The sequence below is a fragment of the Fringilla coelebs genome (genome assembly GCF_963513975.1).
Source record: "Fringilla coelebs genome assembly, chromosome: 21".
NCBI classification, from domain to species: Eukaryota; Metazoa; Chordata; class Aves; order Passeriformes; family Fringillidae; genus Fringilla; species Fringilla coelebs.
In genome coordinates, this window is record NC_140047.1 from 2,473,035 (window position 1) to 2,500,249 (window position 27,215).

Below are 27,215 nucleotides of genomic sequence, written 5' to 3' on the forward strand. Positions count from 1 at the left end.
CTGGGAAAATGTACAGATCTTCAAACTTTTCCAACTGGAAAGAGCCCCAGGCTGGCCTAGCACAGAGCTGCTTTCCTGTCTAACACCACATACAACGATCAGGGGCTGCTCTGCTGGGCTGGCATTCCCAGCAGGCCCCAGCTCTGAGAGGATACCACCTCAGGAGGTTGTTACAGCTCCCTAAAACCCCTCTCCAGGGCAGGCAGATCTGGGAGGCACCAATTCCTCTTTCCATCCCTCCCCACAGCTGCAAAGTGTGACTGAGCTGGAACAGAGACTTCTCAGTGAATCCCCACGTTCCCATTGCAGCAGCTTGAGGGAGCTGGGGAGGCCCAGGGATGCTGCTCCTCACCCACCCCACAGCACCTGAACAGGAACACTGGGCCCTGCTGCTCCCTCCGAGGATTGCACTGAGGACTGTTCCCAAAACACAGCCCCACCAGAGTAAAATGCAATCTATTTTATTGGTTAATTATGTACAGGAGATTCTTGATATTCACAGTAACATCAGACAAGTTACCGCCACAAAGAGCAAGAGTAAAAACAAAACTGACAGTCCACTGTAAACAAAACTAGAAATCCCGCTGGATTGGGTGGGACTGGCTCCAGACAAACTCAAAAGGCACTCAAAGAAAAGCAACAAAAGCCCCCTGAGGGTCAGGGCCCGGATGCTCTGAGCTCCCTCCTGGGTGATATTCCGGAGGCACAGCGTGTGCAGGGCACGGAGACAGGCACAGGGTGGCAGCCCCGAGCAGGACAGCACAGCCGAGCGCGCTGCACCCTTCGAGCCCTCCCCGCCTTACCGGGACAGCTCCGAACGCAGCAGAGGGGCTGGGGCTGCCCCAGAGCTGCCGATCCCGCCCAGAGGGAGCTCAGGCTCAGGCACAGCACGCAGTAACTGGCTGAGAACACACCGTGCTGGGATGTGGTGGCAGGGGGGAGGCTGGGACAGGGGAGGGCGATGGCTGCTTTGGATTGTCACACTGAACTGGGGAAAGCACAGCCGCGGCAGGAGGAGCTGCCTGGACACGGCCCTTCCCCAGCTGTGGCCCAGGAGCTCAGAGCAGAGGGGACACAGCCTGCCCTGCTCTCCTCAGCCACTTCCCCTCTCACCTTCCCTGGGCAGCCCAGGGTGCCCAAACCTCCCCTCGTGCAGGCCTGGGAGCAGCTGGGGCACCTGAGAGCCTCGTGCCCAGGTGAGCCCTGCCAGGGCAGTGTCCCCTCCCTGTGCATGCTGCAGAAAGCTCTGTGCCCTCTCTGGGGACAGCACAGGCAGAAGAGAAGCTCATTCAGAAGGAAACAATTCCAGGGGCACAGGTGGTACAAGCAGAACGAGGCAGAAAAGCTAAACTAGAACCAGACTGACACTGATGAGCCACAGCCTAATCTCCAAGTCATCCCTCAGACAATTCGAGTCTGGCCACTGGGATACACAGAAAAGTGGCTAAAAGGTAACAGCAAGATCAGGCCAAGCAGCTCCTGTTCCAAAGAAAGACACAGCAAGAGGTATATGAGGTGACCAGTGCCACCACACAGCCATTCCTCACTCCAGCCTGTGATTGTGATGGCAACAACTCCAGCCCCTTCCAGAAAAACCAACGGCAGCAGTGGCAGTGTCACCCTGAGCTCCTTCAGGGGTCAAGCCCTGCAGTGCAATCCTCCCACATCCACCACCACCTCCAGCTTTGAACAGCTCCAGTTCTCTCTGACTAACACTCAGATTTCCTCTCAGTTCCAGCAGGAGTGGGAAGGGATTGTCCATTTTCTCTGTCCAACACTAACATTCCTCCCAGCTCTCCAGGGATGGGGAGGGTGAGGTTTCCCCTCCATGATTGCCTGGAGGGCACAGCAGAGTTTCACCTTTGTGACAGGTGCAGAGAGGGCACCAGGAGGTTCTGTCACAGACAGAACGCCCTTCAAAGATCAGACTGGGGAAGGAAGCACTTTTCCTGTCCCTCAGCAGGAGGTGGCTAGAACTTTTCCATGAAAATAACTTTGCCTCTCTCACCCAGATGTGAATTTGCTACAGAAAGCAGCTACATAGGAACTTAAGCCTGCTTTTAACTCAGTTCCTTTTATTCTCTAGTTGCACTGTCCAGAGAAAACAAAATGTCCAAATAAACACTTGGCATCAGCCCAGGAGGGCTTTGAGGAGGTGCAGTTGAAGCCCTGGTAGCAGCAGTTGTGGATTTCCTTACAGAGGCTGGGAGGGTGAGTTCTGTGCAGGGACAGCAGCACCAGCACCATGGAGCACCCAGGTACACAGGGATGGCCTCACCCTCTAAGGCTCAGGGGCTAAAAAATCTCATTCCAAAGACCAGCTTTCCTCACACAGCTGCTGCCAGAAGTCACCAGCAGCATCTTCAGGGAAAAAAATCCCTTCCTGTGCGTGCCCAGAGGCTTTTTACCAGCAGGATTCTCTGTTCTCATGGCATGTCCCAGACACCAGTCCCAGTCTGAAAGCGCTGCCTGCTCTCAGTGCCTTTCCCAAATTCGCACTGTCTTCTCTTCCAGCCAGTTGCAGGCACAAACTGGGCAATCTGGGTAGAGGGAAGACTCCAGCTTTGCACCACCACCTCCAGCTCTGCAAAACCTTTTTAACATCCAGCTGCTAAACCAGGGCTGCTCGCCAAGCCTGGCCTGGCACCAGCCAGGCAGGAGGGTGGTTCTGCCCCCTCACACTGGGCAGAGCCCACAGCACTGACTGAGTTCCTCACTGTCCCCCACTGCACTGAGAACCTGCACCTCCAGCATGGGCACACTGTGATTATCAAGACAAAGAGGAGTCATTTGGGTCAGGAATACTTTTTGATTAGCCCAGGCTGCTACAAACTTCACCTGAGAAAACACTGAAGGCTGCTGTAGCCCTGTATTTTCCTTCTCCTCTTCCCCAAATCTCTCCTTTACAGGAATGTAGTTGTTTTCCCTCTTCACCTCTGGCCAGTAATACCCTTCAGCCATTTTAACTTTAGTGTCATGAAATCATTATTTAGCTCTTGCCTCATTTACAGAGCCAGTTCTAGTAACCCAAAGCTTAGCTCTAGTTCCATCCAAGTGCAGCTCCACATGAAGTACCTGTGGGTTCAATGGTTTATTGGGAATCTTTTTGCCCTGTAGATACAGAACTATTATCTGCTCCATAATTGGGAAGGGAAAGCAGCCCAACTCAAGTGTTCTCCCTGGAGGCTGAGTAAAGCTGCTGGATACATCAGATTAACAACACTCATCATCTCTGGTGGGCTTGGAGGGCAGGTTCATCCAACCCCTGAAGCACACAGCTCACATCCTTGGGTCAAAGTCCTCCCTTGCCAGGACACACCTGAGCATGTCTGAGGTGCAGCACCAAATCTTCCTCTGAGGCTGAGTCCTACAGCAAAAGGTGTTATTGGCCCCAAAAGCCACAATGCCAGGGCAATCTCCTCCCCTGGCATTATGTACACATTGAAAAAAAAATCAAAATTAAAACTGCCATTCACACATTATTGTCAACTGATCTTTTCCTACTGTTCATTAAACCCTCACTGATGAGCATTTACAATTTAAAAATAAAATGGTTTTGTTTTCCTTTTAAAATAATTTCTACAGTTCTGTCAGCCAACTAATTTCAATCACAGCATAATCTAAGAATAAAGCAAATCCTGGCCAAGAATGGCTGCCATGGACTCTCAGGAGTCAAGGGGAGCAGCGTGTCCCAGCTCCTCACATCCCTGCATCCCTCCAGGAAGTGAACTCCAGTTGATTTTCTTTATCATGATTCTCTTGGCAGCTTAGGAATGCTCCAGTCCTCAGGTGGCTGCACTGGCAGGGAGCAGAGGGGTGGAGAGGCCTGTGGCACATCCAGTGCTAATGGCAGTGCTCTGTGATGTCCACCACCACTGCCTTCTTCCAGCTGAAGAAGAAGTACCCGGTGCCCGCTCCCGCGGCCACGGCGATGCACAGGTACCCGTTGTAGGTCATGAAGATCAGCATGAGGAAGTAGCTGACCACCACCTGGATGATGTGCAGCACAGTCTGCAGCAGGTGGGGCAAGCTCAGCATCTGCTGGCTGGGAACACAAACCCAAACAAGTCAGCAAATGGAACAGGTGGGAAATGCACATCCCCAAAGAGAAAGCAGCCAGGACAGCAAGGTGGGCGTGGGGTGGCACAGAAGGTGACACCAGCCTAGGCAGGGACTCCTGGCATCTGGAGCTGTGGTTTTGCTCACAGAGCAAAACAAGCATGGAGCTCTGGGAGGAAACAACTTTTAGCTGAGAAACAGACTTTGCCAAGCTTCTTTTACCCCCCCCCCCCCCCCTTTCAAAAGCTGACTGGCTCCTGTTCTGCATGCAGGCCTTGACTACCTGTCAACAAAAGGACCCTGAGTGTTTTCTGTCAGGGTCACTGGATGTAACACCCAAACTCTGTTCCTCAGAACTCCCCCAAACGTGTCCACTAAAAAAACCCCAAGCCCATCTGGCTCCTTGCTGCTTTCCTCCTTTTTCCCCCATCCTCGAGGGTGCCCAGGAGTCCCCCATCCTCCAGTGCCATGCAGCACCCCAGTCTGGAGCCAGGACACTCTCCAGAGATCAAAACTGGCGGCACAAAGTTTCTTCTGTGCCAGTTCCACCTGCAGAGCTTTGCTTTAGAATGAAGTGCAGTCCTTACCCCACGGTTTTGTGTGTCTCCATCAGGATGGTGCCATTGGGGCCGGGCACTGGCATGGAGTTGTAGCGGATGCTGACCTGGGATTTACGGAGCAGACACTCCCGGGCAATCTTCAGGCCTTCATAAAACATGGCCAGGAAGAAGACAGCCACAAAAGCACCAGCCATTTCTGACAAGAGAGGAAACGTTATTGTCTCTGGACAAGAGAATGTGTCAGCAGAGTCACTGTGTGATTGAACCCCACTCTGCTGCACAGGCCACTGCCAGGCTCCTTGTGCATGCACAGATAGGTGGGAAATGGGAATTTCATCCAGACTCTCACTGCAATTCCACCCATAAAGCAAAAGCAGCAATCACTTTTGCTAAAAAACCCAAATTCTTGAACTCTACAAATATCTCCATTTTTCTTTCACCCCACAGATGCCATTTAAACCACATTCAACACAGCATGTCCACAGATTTTTAGCACAAGTAACAAAGTAATTCCTGAAACATGGATCCTGAAACACCAACTGCAAACCTTTTGTTTGGACTGCACAAGACAGTGTTACTAACCTCCAGGAGAATTGATTGTAAGTCCAGAGAACAGCAATGGCACATTCTCACAGCTGAAGTGGAAAGTCATGGCCTGCCCAAAACACAAAGAACACCAAGATGAGCCTGAAAAGCTCATCCCAAGGAGCTCAAGCAAGGTGTGGCAATGGGGTTTGTATCAGAACAAGAATTCAGATCCATTTATTTGGTCACCACCTAAACTCCAAGAAACTCTGCAGCAGATCTGGTGCAACACACAAGTGAGACAGGGATGAGATGCTCCAGGCTCCAGTTCCCAGCTCCTTGAGGCAGCCCTGGGCAGGAGGCCCTGTCCTTCACAGGACTCCAGGGAAGTGCCTTCTCCTTTTTTTTGGAGCTCCTTTTCTCTCAGCATCAGCAGTGGTCAGGGACTGGGGATGTCTCCATGGAGCTCCTCCTTGGCTCCCCATCCCCTCAGGAACTGGGGACAGGGCACTTTCCCCTCCTCACTTGGACCTTGTCTGGCTGATATAGGTAAGGTTTGCACAGGTGAGTCCTCTGGTCCCCTCCTGCACTGTGCCAGCAGTGCTGTCTCCCTCTGGAATTCCCAATATCCTGTGGGAAACAGAGGCCTAAACACAGCTACACAAGGAGGTAAAGCCAGATCACAGCTGGCCCTGGGTGAAAAGAAGGGCTCCTGAGCCTGCACAGTGAACGCTGTGGGAAGGGGAAGCAGCCAAGATCCCCAGGCCAGCTGGAGGTGATACAAACTTCCCATCTAGGTAAAAACAGCTTGGCATGTCTTGGGGACAGCTGCACACAGGGTTTTCACATGGGAAGTCCTGACCAAGCAAGAGGAACTTCTCTTTGAACTTCCCTCATTGCTTAATTAAGGTTATTTGCTGAAGCTCAGAATTATGATTCATTTCAGCATCTACAAGAATCAGCTCATTTTCCCCAGAGCAGAATTTACTGTAAAACACCTTTTAGAGAGTACTTTCATCTCTTCAATGAATTGAACATATTTACATTTAAAACAAAACCCACATAAATGAAAGAACTGCAGCTGAACCTGAGCCTATTACTTGGTACCAGTGAGGATTGGGAAAACACACATTAAGTGTGCTCAGTCTGTTGTCTAAGATGCTGCACCTATGTACTGCCTTCCCTGACAGATTAATTTGCAATATGAATTCAAAATCTGGTGCAATTACTCACAGTTTTCAGCTGCAGGGCAGGGCAGGGTCCTGTAACTATCCAGTGAACACTTGACATTTGTAAAGAAATGACATTTACATGGAAAGTAATGGCCCAGGGATGCCAATACTGAGCTGAGATGATGGGAAGAGTTTCACAATGAGAGCAGTGGCAGTGCTGGACTGAGAGCTCCACATGGGCCGTGCCCACCAAGATTGTTCTGCTGCTCTCCTCTCCTGCTGTGACATTGGTTGCAATAGAAATAGAAGCAGAGGTTCTTGGTTCTCTCCTCAGGCACAGAGCTGGCAAACAAACTCCAACTGATGGTTTGCGAAATCCACTCCTGAGAACACTCTCATATGAAATAGAAATGTGCCCTCTCTCCCCTGCTTTTGAAATTTAATCATAAACAGACATGTTTTAATAATCTGAAACTCACTCCAAAAGTATTTAGGAAAAAGAGAAAAAGCTGAAAAAGTTCCTAGAACTGGCTACACACAAACACTGACCCTCCAGCCACCTCCATGGAAACTCTCACCAGAATCTCTGCAAAACCTCAGTGATGCCAGAATGCAGAAGTCTGAACCTGCTGCAATCAAAGTCAGCTGGAGCAGCAGGAATCAGGACCAATGCAGCCTTCATGCCAACATGGCAAAGAGCCCTGTGTGCCCTTAGGGGTCAGGAGGGAAGGGCACAGAGGGAGCTCAGCACAGCCCCTCACATTGCTGGGCAACCCTCTTAGGGCTGCCTGGGGCTCTCCCTGCCAGCCTGGAGAACTCAATCCATCTGTTTCCTGCAGGAAAAATCTGTCTTTGCATTTCTGCCCTTAGCTGGCTGCAGAGCAGACACCAGGCTGGCTGCTGGAAAGGTTTTTTCAAGAAAAGATAATTTTGCCAAAGGATCTCCAGCTGTGAAGTCCATTCCTGCTCTGTATCCCTCATGCCTCTCCTTCATCCAGAAGATCCACAATGGGATCTGGGTTTAACCTGGATGGATTCCTGCCTTCCAAAGCTCAGCTTCATTTCCAGCTCTCCAGAGCAGAGTTTTAAGATGCCAGGTTACTCTGAACCACAGACAAGGAAAAGCTCTCTGGTTAACTCCCCACTTACCATCATCATCATGTCATGGCCCCCGTGTCCCGAGCCTGTGGTGGTGGGGTGCTGATGCTCAGGAGGATGCGAGGTTGGCAGCGTGGAGCTGTTCATGTGGTGAGACATCTTGAGGACAGAGAGATTCAGAAAGGCACATAGAAAAGTGGGACCCTGAAAAACAAACAAACAATGAAGCCCTTTTCTAAACAGAATGTGGTTTCTCTACTGCTGCTGCATGAGAAAATATTCCAAGGCACTGAGAACTGCTGCCTCTGGAAAACTCCTGGGGCTTCCTCATGGTCCTGCTCTGGCTACAGAGAGCACACAGCAGGACACTTTAGAGGAGGTGTGTCCCCCTGCAGCCTAATTTGATTGAGATGGCACCTGGGGTAAGTGCTCAGCATAAAGGAACATTTCTTATCTACATGAGGAAAAAACCAGAACCCTTTCCCAAGTGCAGTCTTGCAACAGGCAAAAATATCACAAGCACCACTTTAAATTGCATATACTAAAGGATCAGATTACAGGATTTCTCTTAATTGACAGTTATGCATTTTATTGGGAACATGTTTAACACAGAAATTGTGTTAGTTGGAACAAGACCTACTGTCAGGCAAAGGTCTGCAACAGCTACAGGCAATCCAATTTAATTTCCATGAGCTTCACATTGCCACATCTCCCCTGTAATCACATTACCCACAATGAGAGAAACACTGAAGAGGCTGCCAGTCCCAATCCTTAACCTGGTTACCACAAATCAGAGATGTCTGGACACACTAAAAAAAATTTTAAAAAATAAAAATACCCTCTTTGGTCACCTGTGGGCATGGCTGCTGCACTCTGGCCCAGCACTGCCTGGGCTGGCAATTGTTGGTGGGAAATGAAAATCATCAGGTTCAAACAGCAACGGGAGAGAAAATCACCTGGGAATACCAGTCAGTCCTGAAAGCACAGCATCTGTCCTACTGGACCCTGCCTTTACCCCAGTCCTGCACTGAAGTAAAACCAAAAGCAATGTTTGGACACTTCATCAAATTAAAGTTTAAAAAGAAATGAGATACAGACTTCCTTCAACAGAAATCAGCAGGAGAGTTTACAGGTGTGTTTTTTCAGTTTTTTTAAGCCAAAATGCAGCACCATGTTTGAACAGTTAGGCATGGCTATATTTAGATTGAAGAGAGGAAATGAGACTCTAGAAGAGCTTTGTGAACTGGAAGTAGCAAATACAGCCCTGAAAGGCACCTGGTGGTAGAGCTGGCTCAGTGCAGGGGTCACTGGTGGCCCAGAACAGCAGGGCCCCATGACAGGGGACATCCAAGGGCTTTGGAGTTAAACTGAAGTGAGCAATGAGAGAAATTAAACTTTTGGGGAAGGTAAGGAAACGAAGTCAGCAGTGCCAGGGAGGAAGTCAAGAAAGACAGAGGTAATACCCTGCAAACACAGAAATTAAATAATGCAGGAAAACACCAAGAAGTAACACCAGGTACCCACAGCTCAGGTATGTTCTCCATCTCTGTGCAGAAGTTTGTATCCCCTCTCTTATTTCATCAGACAACCTCACAATACTCCCCTGGACAGTAACTTGGAATCATGGAATCCAATGGCACTGGCTAAAGCAGAATGAATTCCCTGTCCATATTTCTGCTAATATTTTTTTAGCTCACTTTGTCCCTGATTTGTGCTTAAATATTGAGACCAGAAAAATGTTCACAGGGAGATAAACAGGAGAGAGAACAATGCAAGCAGTAGCTCAGCTGAGACAGAAAAACTTCACCAAGGGATACCTGCAGAATGCCCAGTGCGATTTCCATATGGCATAGCTTGGAAGATTATCCTGTTCAAGAGCTGAAATGTTCAGGCTCTAGAACTGCAGTCCCAAAACACTTGGGAAAAGAATCCTCTGCCAAAACACACAAACTTCAAATTGTCTTTTGCATCAGGGAAGGAAGAAGAATGGCCCAAGTGCTTTACCCAGAGGATCAAAGGTAAATGTGCTGGGAGAGGAAAGACGTAACACAAGAACTTCCCCTCTCCTGCAGCCAAAATCTCCTGGAATCACAGAACCATGGAATATCCCAGGCTGGAAGGGACCCACCAGGATCCCCCAGCCCAGCCCCTGTCCCTGCCCAGACCCCCATCCAGCCCACCCTGGGCATCCCTGGCAGCGCTGTCCAAAGGCTCCTGGAGCTCTGGCAGCCTCGGGGCCGTGCCCATTCCCTGGGCAGCCTGGGCAGTGCCAGCACCCTCTGGGGGAAGAACCTTTCCCTGAGCTCAGCCTGAGCTGCCCTGGCCCAGCCCCAGCCGTGCCCTGGCTCCTGTCCCTGAGAGAGCAGAGTTTAGAGCTGTCCCTCTCTCCTCCCTCTTCTCTCAGTTGACTGACCCATTGCTTTGCCTTTGAATACAACATCCTCACCAGCTTCTGTCCAACGATTATTTATTCCTTTTAGGATTTCTCATTCCTGCCAAGCTCAGCAGGTTTCAAAATGCTCCACAGAAGCCCTGGCTGGTTACCAGGTAAAACTGCCTTCATGGCTGGGCTGGGTCCAGCTTTTCACTCCTTTCCTTCTCACTAATTATCATTGTCTGCAGAAAGGGAGAAACAGTGGATGTGTTTTGGGATATTTACTCTGTAGGAACAAAGAACATGGTCAGGTGTTCAGGAGCAGCTGCCTGTGCCTGGGCAGGCCTTGGTACAGGTTACAAAGGGCAAGCTTGACCCTCACCCAGGTATCTCCTTCCCACCCTGCTATGCCAGTGCTCCAACACCAAATCTAAGCCCTTGTTGCAGTCACCCAACACTGAAGAACATTTTATGACATCCTGAAAGGATGGGGTATTAAGTCGCTTAAGAGGAAATAACCTCAACTGAGCCACTTCAGCTGTGTTTTGTGTCACTGAAGGTAACAGTGGATAAATTTCTGTTTAAAAAGAAATCCGTTCTAGTGGACAATCCAACTCTGATTTACAACTTGAGAGATCCCTACCCAAGTCTCAAGGTAAAAAGCAATATATAGGGCAGCAGCAACAGGTTAATGGGTGTGTACTATTCCAAGCTGCAAATCCCTGGTTGGGTTGCACAGCTCCTAAGAAACAAGCTGACAGTGTGGAGCTCTCTGTGTCACAAGAAGGTGGTGCTTTAACAAGGCTGACTTCATACCTGAAGAAAAAAAAAAATCCACCCCCCACAAGTTTCTATTATTGTAAATTCTTTAAACAGGCTTAGCCTTGTACAAAGCCAGCCTTTCAGCAGGTATTTCTGCCTGAATGGGTGATTTGACCTCTGACTGCTGCCTGCTCCATATGTTTGCCCTGAGAGGGAGAGGCATTGGAGCAGATTCCTGAGAATGGAGCCCTGGAGAGGGACCTGCCACAGCCCCCCGCTGCTTCAGGCTCAGGTACTCTGAACACCTGAAGGGGACAGACCCCAGGGTGTACCTATCACAGGGGACACACATGCACACAGAGTGATTTTTGTGCTCTGCAGTAACCTACTGCCTAAGAAAACAAACAGGGTGGAACAGGAGAGAGGAATGAGGAAATTCTCCTCCAGGGCTTCTTTCTTTCCCTCTCAGTGCTGTTACCCCAGGGGAGAGAAGCCACAGCTCCCATTTCACAACCCCTCAGATTTTTAAGGAAAACTGCAAGACTCAGAGCTGCACACAGGACTTCTCTTCCTTTAGGCAGGAGCTCAGGCAGGCCCTGCACACTCTGAGGTTTCTGTCCCTGCACTGCCACCGTGGCAGCTCTGCAAACCGGGCTCAGGACAGGTGCAGCAGGAGCAGGATCTCACAGCAGCAAACTGTCAGCACCAGGACTCACCCTCACCCCAACCAACACCAAAGCAGTGCTGCCTCACCTCACACACCCCAGGAGGCCACAGTTTGCAACTCCAGGGCACAGAGAAGGGAAGGACAGGCAGGAGGTGCCAGGGCACACATGAGTGCAGGTAAAAGAGCTGGTCCAGATGAGATGCCAAAGCCAGAGCAGTCCTTTCAAGCAGGTCTCAGCCAAAGATCACTGCCATTACACATAACCCCCTCCACAGCTTCCCAATCTATTCTTTCTGCTGTGTTCATCCAGAGTCCTGCAACTTCATAGCAAATCAGTTTTTCCTGTGCAAACACACAAGGAAAATACACCTTCCAATGCAGAAACACAGGACATGCAGAAACAGGACACACTACAGGATCTAACAAGCTCCCAGGAAGTACTTTACAATCAGCTCAGTGTGAAACAGATCTTCCTTCAAGTCCCAAAGGGAATGAAGTCCCTTTCCAAATCAGAAGTCCAACAGGATTAACACTGGAGCCCTACATCAATGCCCATTACAGCATCAAGTCTTCCCTTCTAACCAGCGCCTCACCCTTCCCAAACCAGTTCAAAAAACCCAAAAAATAAAATTCCACTGGCTCTGCCCAAAAGGACCAGAGCCTTAAAAAATCCTCTCTGCAGTCTCCTTTAGAGCAGTTCTTTGTCCCACAGAAAGGCTGCTGCTGCAGTGGCCAGCACAGGACTGCCTCCTGCTCAGAACCCTCCCGACTCCTCTCACAACAGCTGGAGTGATTCATACCCAAAATCTCTCACCAACACTTCTGATAGCAAGAACAGGTCAGGAGGTCCCTCTCTTCTCCTGAACAAGTGAGAAACACTTGGCAATATTTACTAAGAATTAAAATCAAAGTTCCTGAGAGAAAGCCAAGGGAAAATTATTAAAAATAGCAAGCTGGAAAAGCAAAGACCTGTTGCTTACATTATTACATGTGGCTCAGTGCTGCATAACACAAAGGAATGCTACAGAAAAAGCACAGAAGGAATGGAAAAGGCACCCAGGAGTAGAGTTGCTCTACTTACAGCAGTACTGCTGGCAGACCCAGCTCCACTGGCTCCCAGCTTGTGGTCCCAAGCCCAATCCCTTTTTTGTTTAGCAGTGCTGTCAATGGAGTGGGAGGGAAGCAGCAGCCTGCAGACACTGCAGCTCTGTTCACTGGCTCTAGCTGTGGGCTCCACCGAGCTCGTCATCAGGAGACCTAAGCACTGCTTTTAGTTTATTCAATTTCCTGGCAAACTTTTCCACTTTAACTGCTTCCTTTCCAAATGGGTGGACTTGTGATTCTTCCAGGATGCCAGGCAGAGCTCCAGAGCTGCTTAAAGGCACAGCTGAGGGACACACCAATCCCACCTGCTCATGCTGTGGCAGCACCCAGCAATGGATGCCAGGGCCCCTGGGCCAAGCTGTAAAGACACACTTTAAAGACACAGGGAACAAACACCACATTCTTCAGTAATGCAGCAGAACACGTGTTACAGATACACACTGCTGTTTCCCAGTGTGAAAATTCTCCCTGGAACTCTCCCAAGTAGCTTCAGCAACCCCAGGCTGGCACTGAGACACAGGGAGGGAGTGTGCTGTGCCCAGCACATTTAATTGCACACCTCTGGTTTTCCCTTGCACAATTCCTGAAGAAGGAGCTCTTAGAACTATATTAAGAACTCAAGGAATGTTTGTGAGCTCACAGCAGAACTGTGGTTTGTCCTGGTACTGCCCTCACCACCTTAGAGTCTCATCTTAAAGCTTTTTCCAGACATTTAAGGCTTCACAAAAGCTCAACACACCAGAAGGGGTTTGAATAAAGGGAAACAGAAGGACACAGCTCCGGAGCTCCAATACACACTGAGGGTGAGGCTGTACTAATTTGGATTTCTGGGTCCCTGATCATGGAAGCTTGCTGGATTCAAACTGGATCAGCAGAGCAAAGCAGGAACCCACAGCGTGACACAGGGCACATTCTCCCTGTCTACCTGTGAGCAGGCTGAGCTATTCCCACCCACAGGTTTCAGAACTTCTGAAAGATGAGCACTCCAGAGAATGTCCAGCCAGAGATGCCAGAGGCTGCAGTGCAGGGAGTGGAGAAAAATAGGCAAAAAAAAAGAGGTGAGCAGGGCTGCAGACAACATCTTGTGTTTAGGTTCAAAAGGGGACAATACCTGGGCAGCCTCTAGGGAAGGAATGCCAGGGTGGAAGCAGTCAGCAGGGACAGGCAGCCAAGCTGGGAGCACCCAGAGCCCAGCTCTTCCAGCACAGGCAAACAATGGGCTTTTAAAATGATGTGCAGGCTTTCATGTTTTGTGAGGGAAGAATCCACACAGATCTGATCCTCTGCCATCACCTCCACTGAGGATCCCAGCTGGAACCATTACAGCACTGTTGTGGATGCTGAAGATAATGACAAAGTTTTGGCACACCAAAACCACTCTGCAGTCCATGAGCCATGCCCAGAGCTGATGGGATTTGCCCAGGCTGAGACAGACCCTAATTAAGGAGATCCTGACAAACCCCACAGGCAGGATGTGGGAGGAGAATGAAGCAAAACCACATCACCTACCCAGGGAGGTTTGGGGGTGATGCAAGGACTCCTCAGTTTTGCCAGAGTTGAGCTCAGGTTCTCTGCAGCACAGGCAGATCACAGGGCTGGGGCCAGCAATCACCCTGCAGTATGTGCTCCTCCAAACACCCATCCTCCAGGCCTCCTGGTGCCATCATCTACTTATTTTATGCTTACCAAATCCTTGTGTTTCTTGTACCAATATGTTTGTCCCTCTCTTTGCCAGGTTGCTGTGTCCCCAAGGACACATGGAGCCATCACACAGCACCCACAGACATGGCAAGAACCCCAAACAGTGCTCCAGTTCCACACTATGGATTCCAGTTGGGATGCTGGCTCACACAAGCTTCCTGAAGGTGCACCACATCATTTGGCAGCTTGATGCAGTTATATGCATTAATTAATGTTTAATTAAAATGAAGATTAAAACAAGATTATGAAGTATCAGCATATGTTCAATCCTTAAAGTCCTGTCCTCTGCTCTGAATCAAAATATTCAGCAGCTAAAGCAACTAAAAACTAAACTACTAAAACTAAAGCAAAGCTGGTCACAGCCACTCAGCACAGCCCCCATTACTTGAGGAGGGGCCAGAGCTCTTCCTCTCAGCATGGCTACAATAATGGCCCTTTGATGGAGTTTATTTTCATAGCAATCCTGTCTGATCACTCTCTGTTAGAGGCTTTGCTAGAAGGGGATGGTCATTCCTGATCTCCCAGCTTCTGCAGACGCCTCAGGAAATCTGTAATCTTTGAACAAGAAGAAAAAATAACCCAGGACAGATTGTTCTTTACAGGACAATATACTGAACTTCATTAAGTGAAGCACACACCATGTCATTACACACAGGCCCAGTGGAGTGAAAGGCAGCTGAAAACAACCCTGCAGAGCACAAAACCTCAGACTCTAAGCCTGGTAACATCAGAGGAAAGGTGAAGAAATGGTAGCAGGAGCTGTGTAAAGATGACAAAATAATGGGGAGTCAGGCTGAGCCTACCCTGTGGTCAAGCATTTTCCTCAGCCATACTGAAACTGCAGGAGACAGCAAAGCAGTCAGGATCCTCGTGAGAAGCATGGCAAAACTGAGGAGTCCTTGCCAACCCCTTCCTGGCTGTAGACTCATTTCTGCAGAGAAGTCTGACTCAACCCATGTGCCAACACCTGGAATGCACAAAGAGCTTTGTATGGAGATGCAAGAGTGATCCTCTACTGCCTCCATCGAGCTGAGACCAGGCAGTTACACCTACTGAAGGTACCTTCCAATTTAACATTCCTACTCCTCTTCTATCCTACTCTACCCTACAACACCCCTCTGCTTGTGCTGGCCACCTCTCAACCCTGGCCGTGGCAGCACAGGTAAGATCCCTTCCACAATGACCACAGGAACCTTTAGCAAGAGGTGACAGAACCAACTCTGTCACACCTCAGTCTGTCCCTCACAAATCCAGCAATGCAGGGGGGTAGAAACTCCCCTCATCTACACAGGAATCCCATACACATTCCCACACATCCCAGTGAACGTTTTCCTTTGAAAGCAGCACTGCAATCTCAAATTGATCTGTTTGGGCCAACTCTTGGGGTCCCCATGTGCAGGTGCTCCCCAGGGCACCCACTCTTGGCAGGACAGGGACAGCAGCAGCAGCACAGCTCCTTGCCCTCTGCTGTGGTGACAATGGTTTGGAAGGTGCACACCAGGCTTGGGGCTCAGTGTCCAGCAGTGGCTACATGTGACTGGATCATTCCCATGCCTTTGCAAATGTAACACACTCCTTGCCCTGCCCAATGCATAACAGAAGGAAGAGCATGACACTGGGAATTCCACTGGGATTGGGTCTGGCAGCTCCTGTGAATGCCACAGGGTGCAGGCTTGCAAAACAGTCTGTTTGGCAGATGTTGCTCAGGGCACATCTGTCACAGAAGCCTGGCTCAAGGGAGGGAGTTTTGAGTGCCAGACAGATACTGGAGGCTGTCACAAGGCTGAGGACACTTGTCTACACAAGGGACTCTTATCCACACAAAGGACAACCAGGCAGGGCACAGCAAATCATTTTGGAGAAGTTGATGTTAAGAATGCCATGAGCTGAAGTTTTCAGCAACAACCTGCTCCCATTCTCATAGAACATAAATACTTTCAACCTGCATGAGCCCAAATCAACCTCAAGTCCCCAGTGGGACACTTTTCAAGGATCAGAGCACATTCCAGTCTTGGCTGTCTTGAAGAAGCCCAGCCAGGGACTATAATAAGCCAAGCAAATCCAAAGTGGAGTTAAGGGAAGAAAGCAGAGCTCACTTGGCCTGGAGTCACCTGTGCACCGAACCAGGAGCAGAGGACCAGGAACAGACATGTCAACCACAAGTTGCTTTTATTGCCAATAAATGCCAATCAAGATTGTATTCATAAAGGAGAACTGCTGTATCAGCAGGCACTGAAGAGGAATAGTGACAAGGTGCCAATTAAAAGGTGATTGGCATATCTTACATTCTTCAGTTTCCCTGTTCATCTGCCACAAAACTTTCCCCTTTTCCATGTTACTGCTCCAAGAGAGCAGCCCCCAGCCAGCTCTGCCCTCTGGGCAAAAACAGCAAAGACACCAATGTCCTCTGGGATGTCAAAGCCAGAGCACATCCATTCTGTACTCAGGAGTGCCTTGTCCTGCTCAAGCCCACCAAGAGCACAATTTCTTCCATTCTGTACATGGACAGTGTTTTTCCACCCCATTCGCATTTCTTCCACCACCAGCTTTTTGAATCCCTTATTTGCCCCACGCTGTCCATTGCTCCCCTTTCTGTCTGGGTGGATGAGGCAGCTGTCCCCCTTTCTGCCACACAAGAGCACAGACATTTCTGGAAAGTGGCAGAATTGAGGCACCTCAGGACGCAAGAGCTGAGGAGTGACTGCCATTCCCACAGCTGCCAAAGCAGAGGAGATGCTGTACCACAGCTGACTTGTGATTCTGTCATCTGCAGAGAACAGCACAGCACCAGAGATACTAAAACTGACACAGGATGCCACATTGTGGTGTTACATTTTAGCCCAAACAAACTGCTACACCATATTACAATTTCTTTATGAAACATCCAGGGAAAAAGGCATGGCAAACACCAAAATTCCTTATAGCCAACACCAGCATGAATTCAGAGCTAGAACTGACAAGTTTCCATCAAAGGCAATCCCCAGGAGGCATCTATAGAAGCACTTAAGCACCTCCTGTGCATGTCAGAGCCTTCAGAAGCTACTAGCCCAGGTCTGCAGACCAGCAGGCCACACCATCAGAGCTCCACCTCTCTTCCTCACATCACCAGGGGCATGACACAGGAACACAACAACACAAATCCAGGTCACAAAGTCCCCAGGATTCAGCACCCAGGGAGGAGAAATCTGGCATGAAGGGAGGAAGTGTAGGCAGAGATAAAGCAGAATGGCTCAAAGGCCAGGGGACTAAAAGCTGTGCTGAGATGGAGGAGCAGGAGGGTGGGTGGGGCTCAGTCAGGAGTCACATGGGGATCTGGGGCTAGAAACTCTCAGCACTCACTCCTCAGCCGAGGACAACCGAGGATGCTGAGCAGGGAGGAGACACGGGACAGCACCAGGAAGTGGAGACAGAAAAGCAGGGCCATGTGACCCATCTTTTCCAAGATTACATAATTCCTGCATAAACAGATACTCCCTTATCCTCAGTGGTGGTTTTTGCTCATATGTTACACAAGCAAACACAGGAATGGTGACCAGGGAGATGTGATCCATATGGCCAGAGAGCAGGAACCATCCTGCCGAGAACAAACGGGACAGTCCTGAGCCTTGTGATACTCTTAAAAAACTTTTCAATATAAAAATATATGAATATTTGGAAGCCCATCTTGCAAGATATGTATTCTGTAAGATTAGACAACTTCTGCTTCCTTAGAAAAACCAGGCCTAGCAGAGAATTTCACTTCCTATTTCATATGCCTAATCAACAACAATTTCTAGCTTGTATTCCTCTACCTATAACAGGCACTTTTTAAATGAAGGGAGAAGCCTTCTCTCCAAATGAAAAAAAAAAAAAAAAACAAACCAAAAACCCTCACCATTTGCATACAAGGTTCTTTATCATGCCCACTAGTTCAGCATCCAGATTCCTGCACATTCAACACTTCCTCCACCACTTGTACCTATGGAAAGGAGCCTGTGTCCCAAAAAATGTGTCTGTCCACATGGTAAGGACACAGATTAATGTTTGTGGCTGTTCAATGGCCATATGCAGAAGCACTCCATCTCTAAGGAATGACAGACATGTCAGGATGCAAGACAGAGAACTACTTGCAAGTTAATCCTGACAAACCATTGCTCCATGCTTTGCTGGAGTGGGAAGGACACACCAGGCTACACAGCATAAACAGCTCTGGCCAGAATTGACTTTATGGTGTCTTTGAGCCTTAAACCCTGTAAAACTGTAAAATAATCTCAGGAGACAAAAAATGAAATCAGAGTCAAGAAGTGCATTCCCAAGAAAGGAAGCACAAGTTTCCTCAGAGCCAAAAGTAATTCAATGTGTCCTAGAAGTGCATTAGTGGGCCTTTAATACAGGTGAAGGATCACACACAGAAATCACACAGACAATCACTGGGTTGGAAGAGACCTTCAAGACCATCGAGTTCAACCCAGCCCCAACAGCTCAACTCACCCCTGGCACCCAGTGCCACATCCAGGCTTTGTTCAACACACCCAGGGATGGGGACTCTACACCTCCCTGGGCAGCCATTCCAGAACTTTATCACCCTTTCTGTGAAAAACTTTTTCCTGATATCCACCCTGCATTTCCCTTGGTACAGCTGGAGGCTGTGTGCTCTGGTTGTGTCAGTGCTGCTGCAGACAGAGCCCAGCCCCAGCTGAGCACAGGCACCTTTCAGGAGCTGTGCAGAGTGATGAGGGCACCCCTGAGTCTCCTTTTCTCCAGGCTGGGCACCCCCAGCTCCCTCAGGGGTTCCTCTCAGGGTTTGTGCTCCCAGCCCCTCTCCAGCCTCATTGCTCCCTCTGGATGTGCTCAGGTGTCCCAACATCCTTCCCAAGCTGAGGGCCCAGAGCTGGGCACAGCACTCCAGGTGTGCCCTCCCCAGGGACAGGGGCAGAATGAGTGGCCTCCTTGGCCACCAGGTCACCCTGCTGGCTCATGTTCAGTCAGCTGTGGAGCAGCACCCCCAGGTCAGTTACAGATTACAGATGTTATCTGTTATTGCCTCTTTACAGATGTTATCTTGCAACAGCATAAATACCTTTGTCCCATGCAGGTAAAACTAAACCTGAGGGTGATAAATGGACGGCACTGATTTATTAGAGGCCTCATAAAAGGGAGTCCAAGACAGGTGATTCACTGGAGATTCCCAGATCTTACCCTACTTCCCCATTTTCACACAGTTAATTTTCCATCTCTGGCTGCTTTTCAACATTATAATCAGACTTAGCCCAGAAAAGGCAACACTTGTACAAGTTCTGAACCGACTTTCAGGTGCTTTGGGAATCTGAATAACAAGAAAGCCACACTCCAAAACCACTGGTTAATTTTTAGGAGGCCATTCCACACATATGATATGACACATACTGGTTTAAGCAATCCACACACATTTTTCCATGTCCAGTACAGCCACACACACGTTACCTTCCACCACATGGAAAAGTGTCCTTGCAGAGCAATTCCCTTTCACTCCTTTCTTTTCATATTTAAGCAGTTGTTGGTCTGTAATTAACCCTCAGAAGCACGTCCATGTGCAGACACAGCATTTTAAGGTGGCCACTAAACCATTCCCCTTCCCTGGAGCTGCCACATTCCAGCCTATGTCAAACCTTTCCTCAACAGCCATGTGTTGATGTCAGCTCCTACTGGGATTTCCAGCTCCTGCTCTGGCATGTCAGGGTCACCTTTGAAATGCAGGCTTTGACTAAAGACTTAAGAGCTCACAAGATTTGACTTTTAGAAAAATACCTTTTTTTGCAGAGGAAAAATGGATGTGTATTCATTGCTGCACCATCCATGACTGTCCCTCAACACAAGAACCTGTTCTACCAGAGCCAAGAATCAAATTCTTTTGTGCCTCTAACAGTTGTTTTGAGAAGCCTCAAGCTGTTCATGGGCAAAATGCAAGGTAGAACTCAGGTCACAAGCAGCAAAATCCATTCCAGTGGGTTTTTAATTAAGCCCAGGAAGTCAACCTCTGTTTTGGCAGATGGTTAAGGCCAAATATCCATCACCAGAGGCACCTTCCTACTCTTGATCCATGATCTTGGCAAACAGCAAGTGGATGGCACAGTGATATATAAACAGCTTCCAGGTAGTAATGCAAATACTTGTAAGGGATCAGAGAAAAAATTCATAGCCCCAATCCATAGAACAGAGCATTCTCCCTTTGAAAATGCAACTGAACTATTGGAAGTATTATTGAAATTACTGAGTCACTGAGAATACAATCTCAGCAAGGTAGAAGATCTCCAAGAAGAGGAAAAGAGCAATCAACTCAATTCTCTGGAAAGGAACTTATCTTTGGAAGAGCCTTGGCCTTGTGACACTCTTCTGACAGGAAGCGCCATGACTGTAGGGCATGGAAAGCCAAACAAAAGCCATCAACAATTTTTCTATGAGTGACAAAACACTCTGGGAGAGAGTTTTGAATCCTGGCTTTTTCATCATTTTCAAACCCCTGGACAGCCACAAAGCTCCTAATCCAAAGCAGAAATGATTCAGAGCTAAAAAATGCTGAGTACTTACTCTTCCAGAGACAGGTTTTCCATCTACCACTCCAGCAGAGCCTTTTTCTCCAGAGAGGCAACAAGTCTGAGACTGATCAAAGTTTCTCAACCCTCACATAATGCTGACAAGCACATCATTATCTCTATCAAAGGCTAATCATTAACTACTGCTCAGATTGGCTTAGGACCAGACCAAGCACTGGGATGCTCACACAGAGATCCACAGAGCAGCAGAAGCAGCTCCTGAGTCTCCCTCACTTTGCACAAATACAACAAGATTTTAGAACTCTGATTAAGTGCATTGCAGAGATTACTTTCCAACACATTAACCAAAACACATTTCAAACATTCAAGTCTCTATCAGATAAATTAGTGGTTTGCTTGCTTCTGGATATTGCAACAAAGCAAGCTTAGTTTATTTTAGTATTTAAGTATTTTAGTAGTCAAACTGAGAGAGAGCAGGTTTAGGTAAGATATTAGGAAGAAATTATTTCCTGGGAGGGTGGGCAGCCCCTGGCACAGGGTGCCAAGAGCAGCTGTGGTTGCCCCTGGAAGTGTCCAAGGCCAGGATGGACAGACAGGGGTTGTAGCAGCCTGGGACAGTGGGAGGTGTCCCATAGCAGGGGGTGGAACAAGATGAGCTTTAGGGTCTCTTCCATCCCAAATCACACCCTGTGACTCTATTTACCCCATAATGAAGAAATATGATTTTTTCAAAGCTAGTGTTTAGGAGCATTGGGAATGAGAAAAGAAAAAAAAAGGTAAATAAATAATCAATTGTGCAGAAATTCTTCAACACTGTTTGTACAAGACAAACCTTGTCAGGGTCACTGGCTCTGGGACCCCTCTGCTTGGAGAGCTGGAGCCAACAACTGCTATGGAAAAAAAAGGGACAAAGCAGAAAAAGTGCAAGAACAGCTGTGCAGTGCCCTGCAACACAAGGGGCCTTGTGGTGGGGGCTGTGGTTTCAAGCAAGAGTTACACAAAACGGGATCAACTGACAAGCAGTGCACATGATCCGGCTGTTATGATGTCCTGGAAGGTTTTACTTGAGGAATTCAGAAAATTAAGAAAAGTCAGGCTGCTGCCAAGAGGTTTTTTAAACTAGAAGCAAAATAATCAGAATCAAGAGTATTAGGCTTTACCACCCATACAGAGAGATATCCCACAGACATTGCTCTGCACCTTTTATGAAAAGAGCACAAAAATGGCTTTACAAGTATAACCAATAATAGGAACATGAGGGCAGCTGTGAAACTCCCAACTAACTTTGTTTGCAGCTGTTCAGGTTTCAGCCTTACAGTATCTATAACATGCTCCTCCAGCACACTTCAGCCTCACGTGACACCACCTTAAACACCGAAGTTCAGTATCCTCTTGAGATAATGTCATCCCAAGTTAATGAAGGACACTAAAGCCAGTGATAACTTGATTTGTATAAAACTCACCTGGCAGTGAACCCAGAAATCATGACTCAGTCTCTTGTCAAATCCATTAGTCCAGGAGCTCAGACAAACACAGGTTCCAAGAAAACCAGACTGCAACACTGACTGCATTTCACTTGCACTGCATCCCGAGGTTGGGTGTGTTCCTCTGGAGCTTGTGCTCCCACTTCCCTTATCACTTTGATGTACAAGGGCTGATTTACCCATTGGAAATGCCCTCCCATGGAGCCACACTGATGGCAGCACTGCAGGCTCCCTGAGGGTTGCAGGAGAGTGAACTGGCATGGCTCCACTGGGAGCACTGGCTTGGAGTCTGCTCCACGTTTGTGCTTCTCCTTCCCAAGTAAAAGATGCAAGCTTGAAAATGCAGTGCAGCTGTGCCAGTGAGCTGTTTGAGCCTCTTTAGCAGAAGGCTTTTGGAGCAGGGAAGGTTAACGGGGGAAGCAAGTGGGTGATGAGATCCCTGGCTCCCAGTCCAGCCTCTGGCAGAGCCCAGCCAGGGCAGCATGAGCTGCTGCCATTGTCCCAGCCAGACATTAGGGACATCAGACAAGGAGCAGGCTGGGTCACAGGGATGAGCCTCTCCCTGAGGAGGCTGGAGCTGCATCCCTTTCCAGGAGCTGTTTTTCCCAGCTCTCTGGAGCAGGCCAGCCAGTCTGCTCACACCATTAGCTCAGGATGAGCACTGCACCTCACAGGTGGCCTCAAAGCACTTCTTAATCCTACAGAGCCAGGTCCAATTATATCCCCTCTAATGTGAAACAAGTCTGAAAGTGCATTTGCCAGGCACTCCTTCCCCCAACAGATGCAGTGTTTAGGCAAAACAACCAGCCAAGACTGCCAGGGTTCCCCGTATCCTGGTTAGCCAGAAGATCAGCTAAATGTATCACAAAGCTCATATTCCAAGCTCCTGTGCCTTCATCAGAGAATGAGATCTGAATCCATGATAACTAATGAGTAAGTGTGGGAAAAGAAGCTTTATGGAAGTGAAGTGGCTCTTCCACAGTCTCAGGAGAGCTTGGGGCACTCACTGTGAGTTCCATGCCAGAACACCTCCACTCTGTTCCCAGTTTTCTCCCAACCTCTCAGGATTCACAACAGGGCATGCTGAGCAAGCAGTGAGAACAGAAGAGCCTCAACCACTTAGAGCATTTGGCCTGTGCTCTAGAGCTACAATGGACTGCTCTAATCACTTCGATAGAGGGAAAAGATTATATGCTTGTAAAACTTTTTTAGCAGATGATAAAGGCTGTTTACATCTGTGATACAGCAAATGTGAGATTTTTCTAAGATTATATCCACAGAGAGGAAAAGAGCAGGAAGCCAAGCCATTGTTCTGGCTGCAGTCACAGTTGCTGAAGTGCCACTGGAAATCAGCTGGAGACCCTTGTAGATATGAACTGATAGCACAGGGAAGAAAAGACAATGGGAAATGACATTAAAACTGTAGAAATAAAAAAGGAAAACTAAAAAGGAGCTATTTCATCACAACATCCCAGTTCTAGATTGGCTTCTAAACCAGGAAAATCTAATTCCAGGACCAACAAATGAAAGGCTTTAGAAAGTACAGCAAAATAGGAGTTTAATTTGTTTACAATAACTAGTCCCATTATTCTCTCCATTAGCAGATTCCAGCTTTCAGATGAAAAAACATTAATGAAAAAACCACTGGCATCGTGTTCTCCAGGACCTGACCGGGAACATTTCCAGAAAATTAGATTGAAACAAAAGGCAATGGAGTAGATTAACTAAGATTGGATTTCCCAGAGAAAAACAAGATAAACTAGATTGAGTCTTTTTCATCCTTCCCTAAGAAAAAATTGCCAAGACTCCCAGTGATTTCCTGGCAGACTTGTGGAGAAAGAAGTTCATGCTGGCAATGTGCTTCAGCTCAACTTCCCAAAATTCTGCTGCAGGCTCCTGCTAACTTTCAGGTGACCTTCAGGCCAGAGCAGGGAAGGCAGCTCTGCAGAGCCATGGCAGCTTTCTGTTGGGTAGAGGGGTCTTCACAGCAAATAGAGAAACCAAGGAGGGAAGGAGAAAATAGTTCATTTTAGTTCAAAGAACAAAAAGTTCTGTCTTCCCTTGGACCTAATGCCTGAGTGGAAAACAAGCCAGCTGAAAGGCAACTCCTCAGGGCCCTGCTCAAAACTCACCCTGTGAACATGGTAGATTTTGTCATTTACTTGTAATGTAAAACTGGCAAAATCATTCTCAATGCCCTCTCTTCTCAGGCATTAAGCTTTTGTTCAGGGATACAGGGTCTCACTAATCCAAACCTTGAAGTTACATTGCAAAGGGAAAAGTGAAGTGAAAAATCCTCCCAAACCTCTTTCCAAAACAAAACCCAAAAAAAACCCCAACAAACCTTGTCTTTGTACCACTGCAAGTCAGAGTCAGTGGTAGGGATGATACCTTTAAAATAAAAAAGCAAACATGCAAAACTGCTTGGAAAGGTAATTTAATTCCTCCTCTCTACTGGCAGAAATTATCCTAATTCTCAGCTTAACAAGCTGGCCTAGATGAGAAATCTGATATGAAATGAAAAGCAGCCAAATCTCAGTAGGAAGTGGCTGTACAAAATTCCTCCATTCTCAACCCAAAGGTGTGTGGGAGCCTGCAACTCCTGCCAGTTCTTATATTTTCAGTACCTTGTTTTGGGTGGGGGGAGAAGAACAGAGGAAGCAAAATCCTGCTAATTGCAACAATTTTTGTGTTTGTAGCAAAAAGCATCACTTTAATTTTGTACTGTACAGCAGAGCAGTCACAGCTTCACCAACAAATCCTTAGTTACAAAACCAATCTTCATTTAAACAGCAACATTCACACATTATTCCCAGTGCCCCCTTTTTAATGAAGGATGGGAAAAAAATAAGGCAGAGTCCAAAGCCTGATGAAAGCCTCAGGAAACAATACATCATAAATGACAGGATTTGGGATTATTAACTTGAATGCTAACTTACCCTATAAGATCCCATATTGTTACTCATGAAAAATCCTGCAAAAGCTTTACTGACCTCAGGCTCAAGCAGAGGCAAGTTAAGATCAAACAGACTGAAAATCAACTTAATAAACACTTGTGAGGAGTGTTTCATCCACCTGGGCACAAAAAGCAGGACTAGTAAGCATTCTGGAGCTTGGAATTTGAACACAAACAGGAAGAATTGGCCTCTGCCTGGGAATTGTGTGGAACCACAAGCCCACTGCACACTCAAATACAGATGAGGACTATGAACAAAGCTTAAATTAAAAAAGGACAAGTGGCTAAGATGTGATGCTTGCTGAGTGTTGCAGGTTGTGCTGCTACAGCCTCTTCCCCACAATGGCATTAAAACTGGCCAGTGCTGAATCCCAGTGAAAAAAAGAATAGGAAATATACACAGGTATAACACTGGGCTAGGAAGATGGTGAAGGGTCTGAAAGGGCCACACAAGAGCAGCTGAGGGCACTGGGATTGTTCATCCTGTAGGGGAAACTGAGGTCAGAGCTCACCAGGGGTTGCAGCTCTAAACTCTGCTCTGTCCTGAGGGAATTGCCTCAGGTTAATCCAGGGCAGCTCAGGCTGGAGCTCAGGGAAAGGTTCTTCCCCCAGAGGGTGCTGGCACTGCCCAGGCTGCCCAGGGAATGGGCACGGCCCCGAGGCTGCCAGAGCTCCAGGAGCCTTTGGACAGCGCTGCCAGGGATGCCCAGGGTGGGGTTGCTGGGGTCTGGGCAGGGCAGGGGCTGCCCTGGGGGATCCCTGTGGGTCCCTCCAGCTCAGGATATTCTGTGATACCTGTACCTAAAAAACTAAATTGAAGTGCCACACCAGGACTTAGCCACATGGGTCTTCATCACTTAAAACTACCTTAACAACCAACCAGATAGAAATACAGGAGCCAAAGCAACAAACTCTCTTCATCCAAGGGAGCACATTTCCCATAAGAAGGAAGTTCATGCCCACCTGCCTTACCAAGGTCGGAACAATCTCCTCCCACTGGGAATTGACACTAAATTATTGTGGGTTTGGTTTTTTGTTTTCTTTAACAGAAATAACATTCTGACCCTTTTCAGGTTTCATTCTAAATTCATCACGCATTCTGCAAAATAAAAGCTGCTTAACAATACCCTTTATCTTCTTCCTTTAGAAGTGGAATCATTGATATCTCAATCATTGCAATAAACTCCTGAATTACTGCAAACTCAGCTCTACAACAGACCTGGCAACTTCCTGCTCAGACTCAAACATCCAGTCAGCAACTGACATTACAAACTTCCAACCAGTGCCAGCAAATACCCAAAGCCAGGAAATATCAACCCTTATTGCCATTTTGAGCTCCTGCACGTTGTTCTTCATTTCAACATCACTTGAATCTAAGGAGAAACTAAAGCCAGTCGGTCTCACAAAGCACATAGAGATACCAGCTCTCCAAGAGGGGGTAAACCACACAGGAAAACCACAACACACTACAAAAAATTCATTAAGCAAACTAACAAAAAGGTGTATTTCCCAAGGTACGAGGCGAACGTGGGAAACTGCTTCAGAGGGGCGGCTCAGACGCAAGGAACTATTGGGATGTTCAGAACCCAGCGCATGGCTGGCGCCCTTGGGTATCCCAGACAGCGAACCTGGAGCACGGCAGCGCCCCGGTGTCCCCAGCCCTCCCGCCCGAGCCCCACGGACCCACCGGGCCCTCAGCAGAGCCACGCGGGCCCTGCGGCTCAGCCCGGAGCCCCGGCGGGTCACGGCTCCCTCACGGCAAGGGCAGCTCGGGGCCGCGGGGCCCGCCTGTCACCTTGGGAACCGCAGGGCCGGCCTGGGCGCCTCCCCCGGAGCCCGGGGAGCGTTGCCTGCACCCACACCGAGCTCGCCCCGCACCTCCACCTTCACGTCCCAGGGCTGCCCATCCCCTCGGGGCTCCCCGGTGGCCCCGGCCGGAGGTCCCAGGCCCCGGCGGAGGGGAGGGGGGGGCGGCCATGGGGCCCCTCAGGCGGGATTGGGGGGGGGGGCGCGGGGGGAACGAGACCTCCCGGAGCCCGCCCGTCACTCACCGCGCGAGCGCCACGAGCCGCGGCCTCCGCTCCGCCCCCAACGCTGAGCCCCGCCCCCTCCGGGGACCCATAAGCCCCCCCACGTTCCCGCCCTCGGCCGTGCCCACTGAGCCCCGCCCCTTTCGACGTGTCCAAGACTCCGACGATGACGTATCACTCAAACCACGCCCCCGGTGCAGTTAAGCCACGC

The 27,215-nt window shown here is 48.7% G+C and overlaps 1 protein-coding gene across 2 annotated transcripts; it reads right to left on the reverse strand.

The window, feature by feature from the left end:
- Window positions 1-475: 475 nt before the first annotated feature.
- SLC31A1 (solute carrier family 31 member 1) lies at window positions 476-27,052 on the reverse strand. 2 transcript variants are annotated; one of them, XR_014616666.1, is made up of 6 exons: window positions 27,026-27,052; window positions 7,466-7,618; window positions 5,202-5,274; window positions 4,647-4,815; window positions 887-4,045; window positions 476-682 (listed from the first exon to the last, which is right to left on the reverse strand). XR_014616666.1 is itself a non-coding variant. In XM_084219629.1 (5 exons), exons 2-5 carry the CDS (start codon window positions 7,571-7,573, stop codon window positions 3,844-3,846), a joined length of 552 nt encoding a protein of 183 aa, XP_084075755.1. In that variant the 5' UTR covers window positions 7,574-7,618; window positions 27,026-27,052; the 3' UTR covers window positions 476-3,843. The 2 variants fall into 2 exon arrangements, 1 of the variants encoding a protein (XP_084075755.1); XM_084219629.1 differs by having other exon boundaries at window positions 476-4,045.
- Window positions 27,053-27,215: the final 163 nt, after the last annotated feature.

Excerpts from the sequence above, each read along its gene's own strand:
- SLC31A1 (XM_084219629.1), bottom strand. The coding sequence starts at position 7,573 with ATGTCTCACCACATGAACAGCTCCACGCTGCCAACCTCGCATCCTCCT. Across the intron at positions 4,816-5,201 it reads TACAATCAATTCTCCTGGAG|AAATGGCTGGTGCTTTTGTG; the intron begins GTTAGTAACACT and ends CTCTCTTGTCAG. Across the intron at positions 4,046-4,646 it reads GAGACACACAAAACCGTGGG|CCAGCAGATGCTGAGCTTGC; the intron begins GTAAGGACTGCA and ends TTGTGTTCCCAG.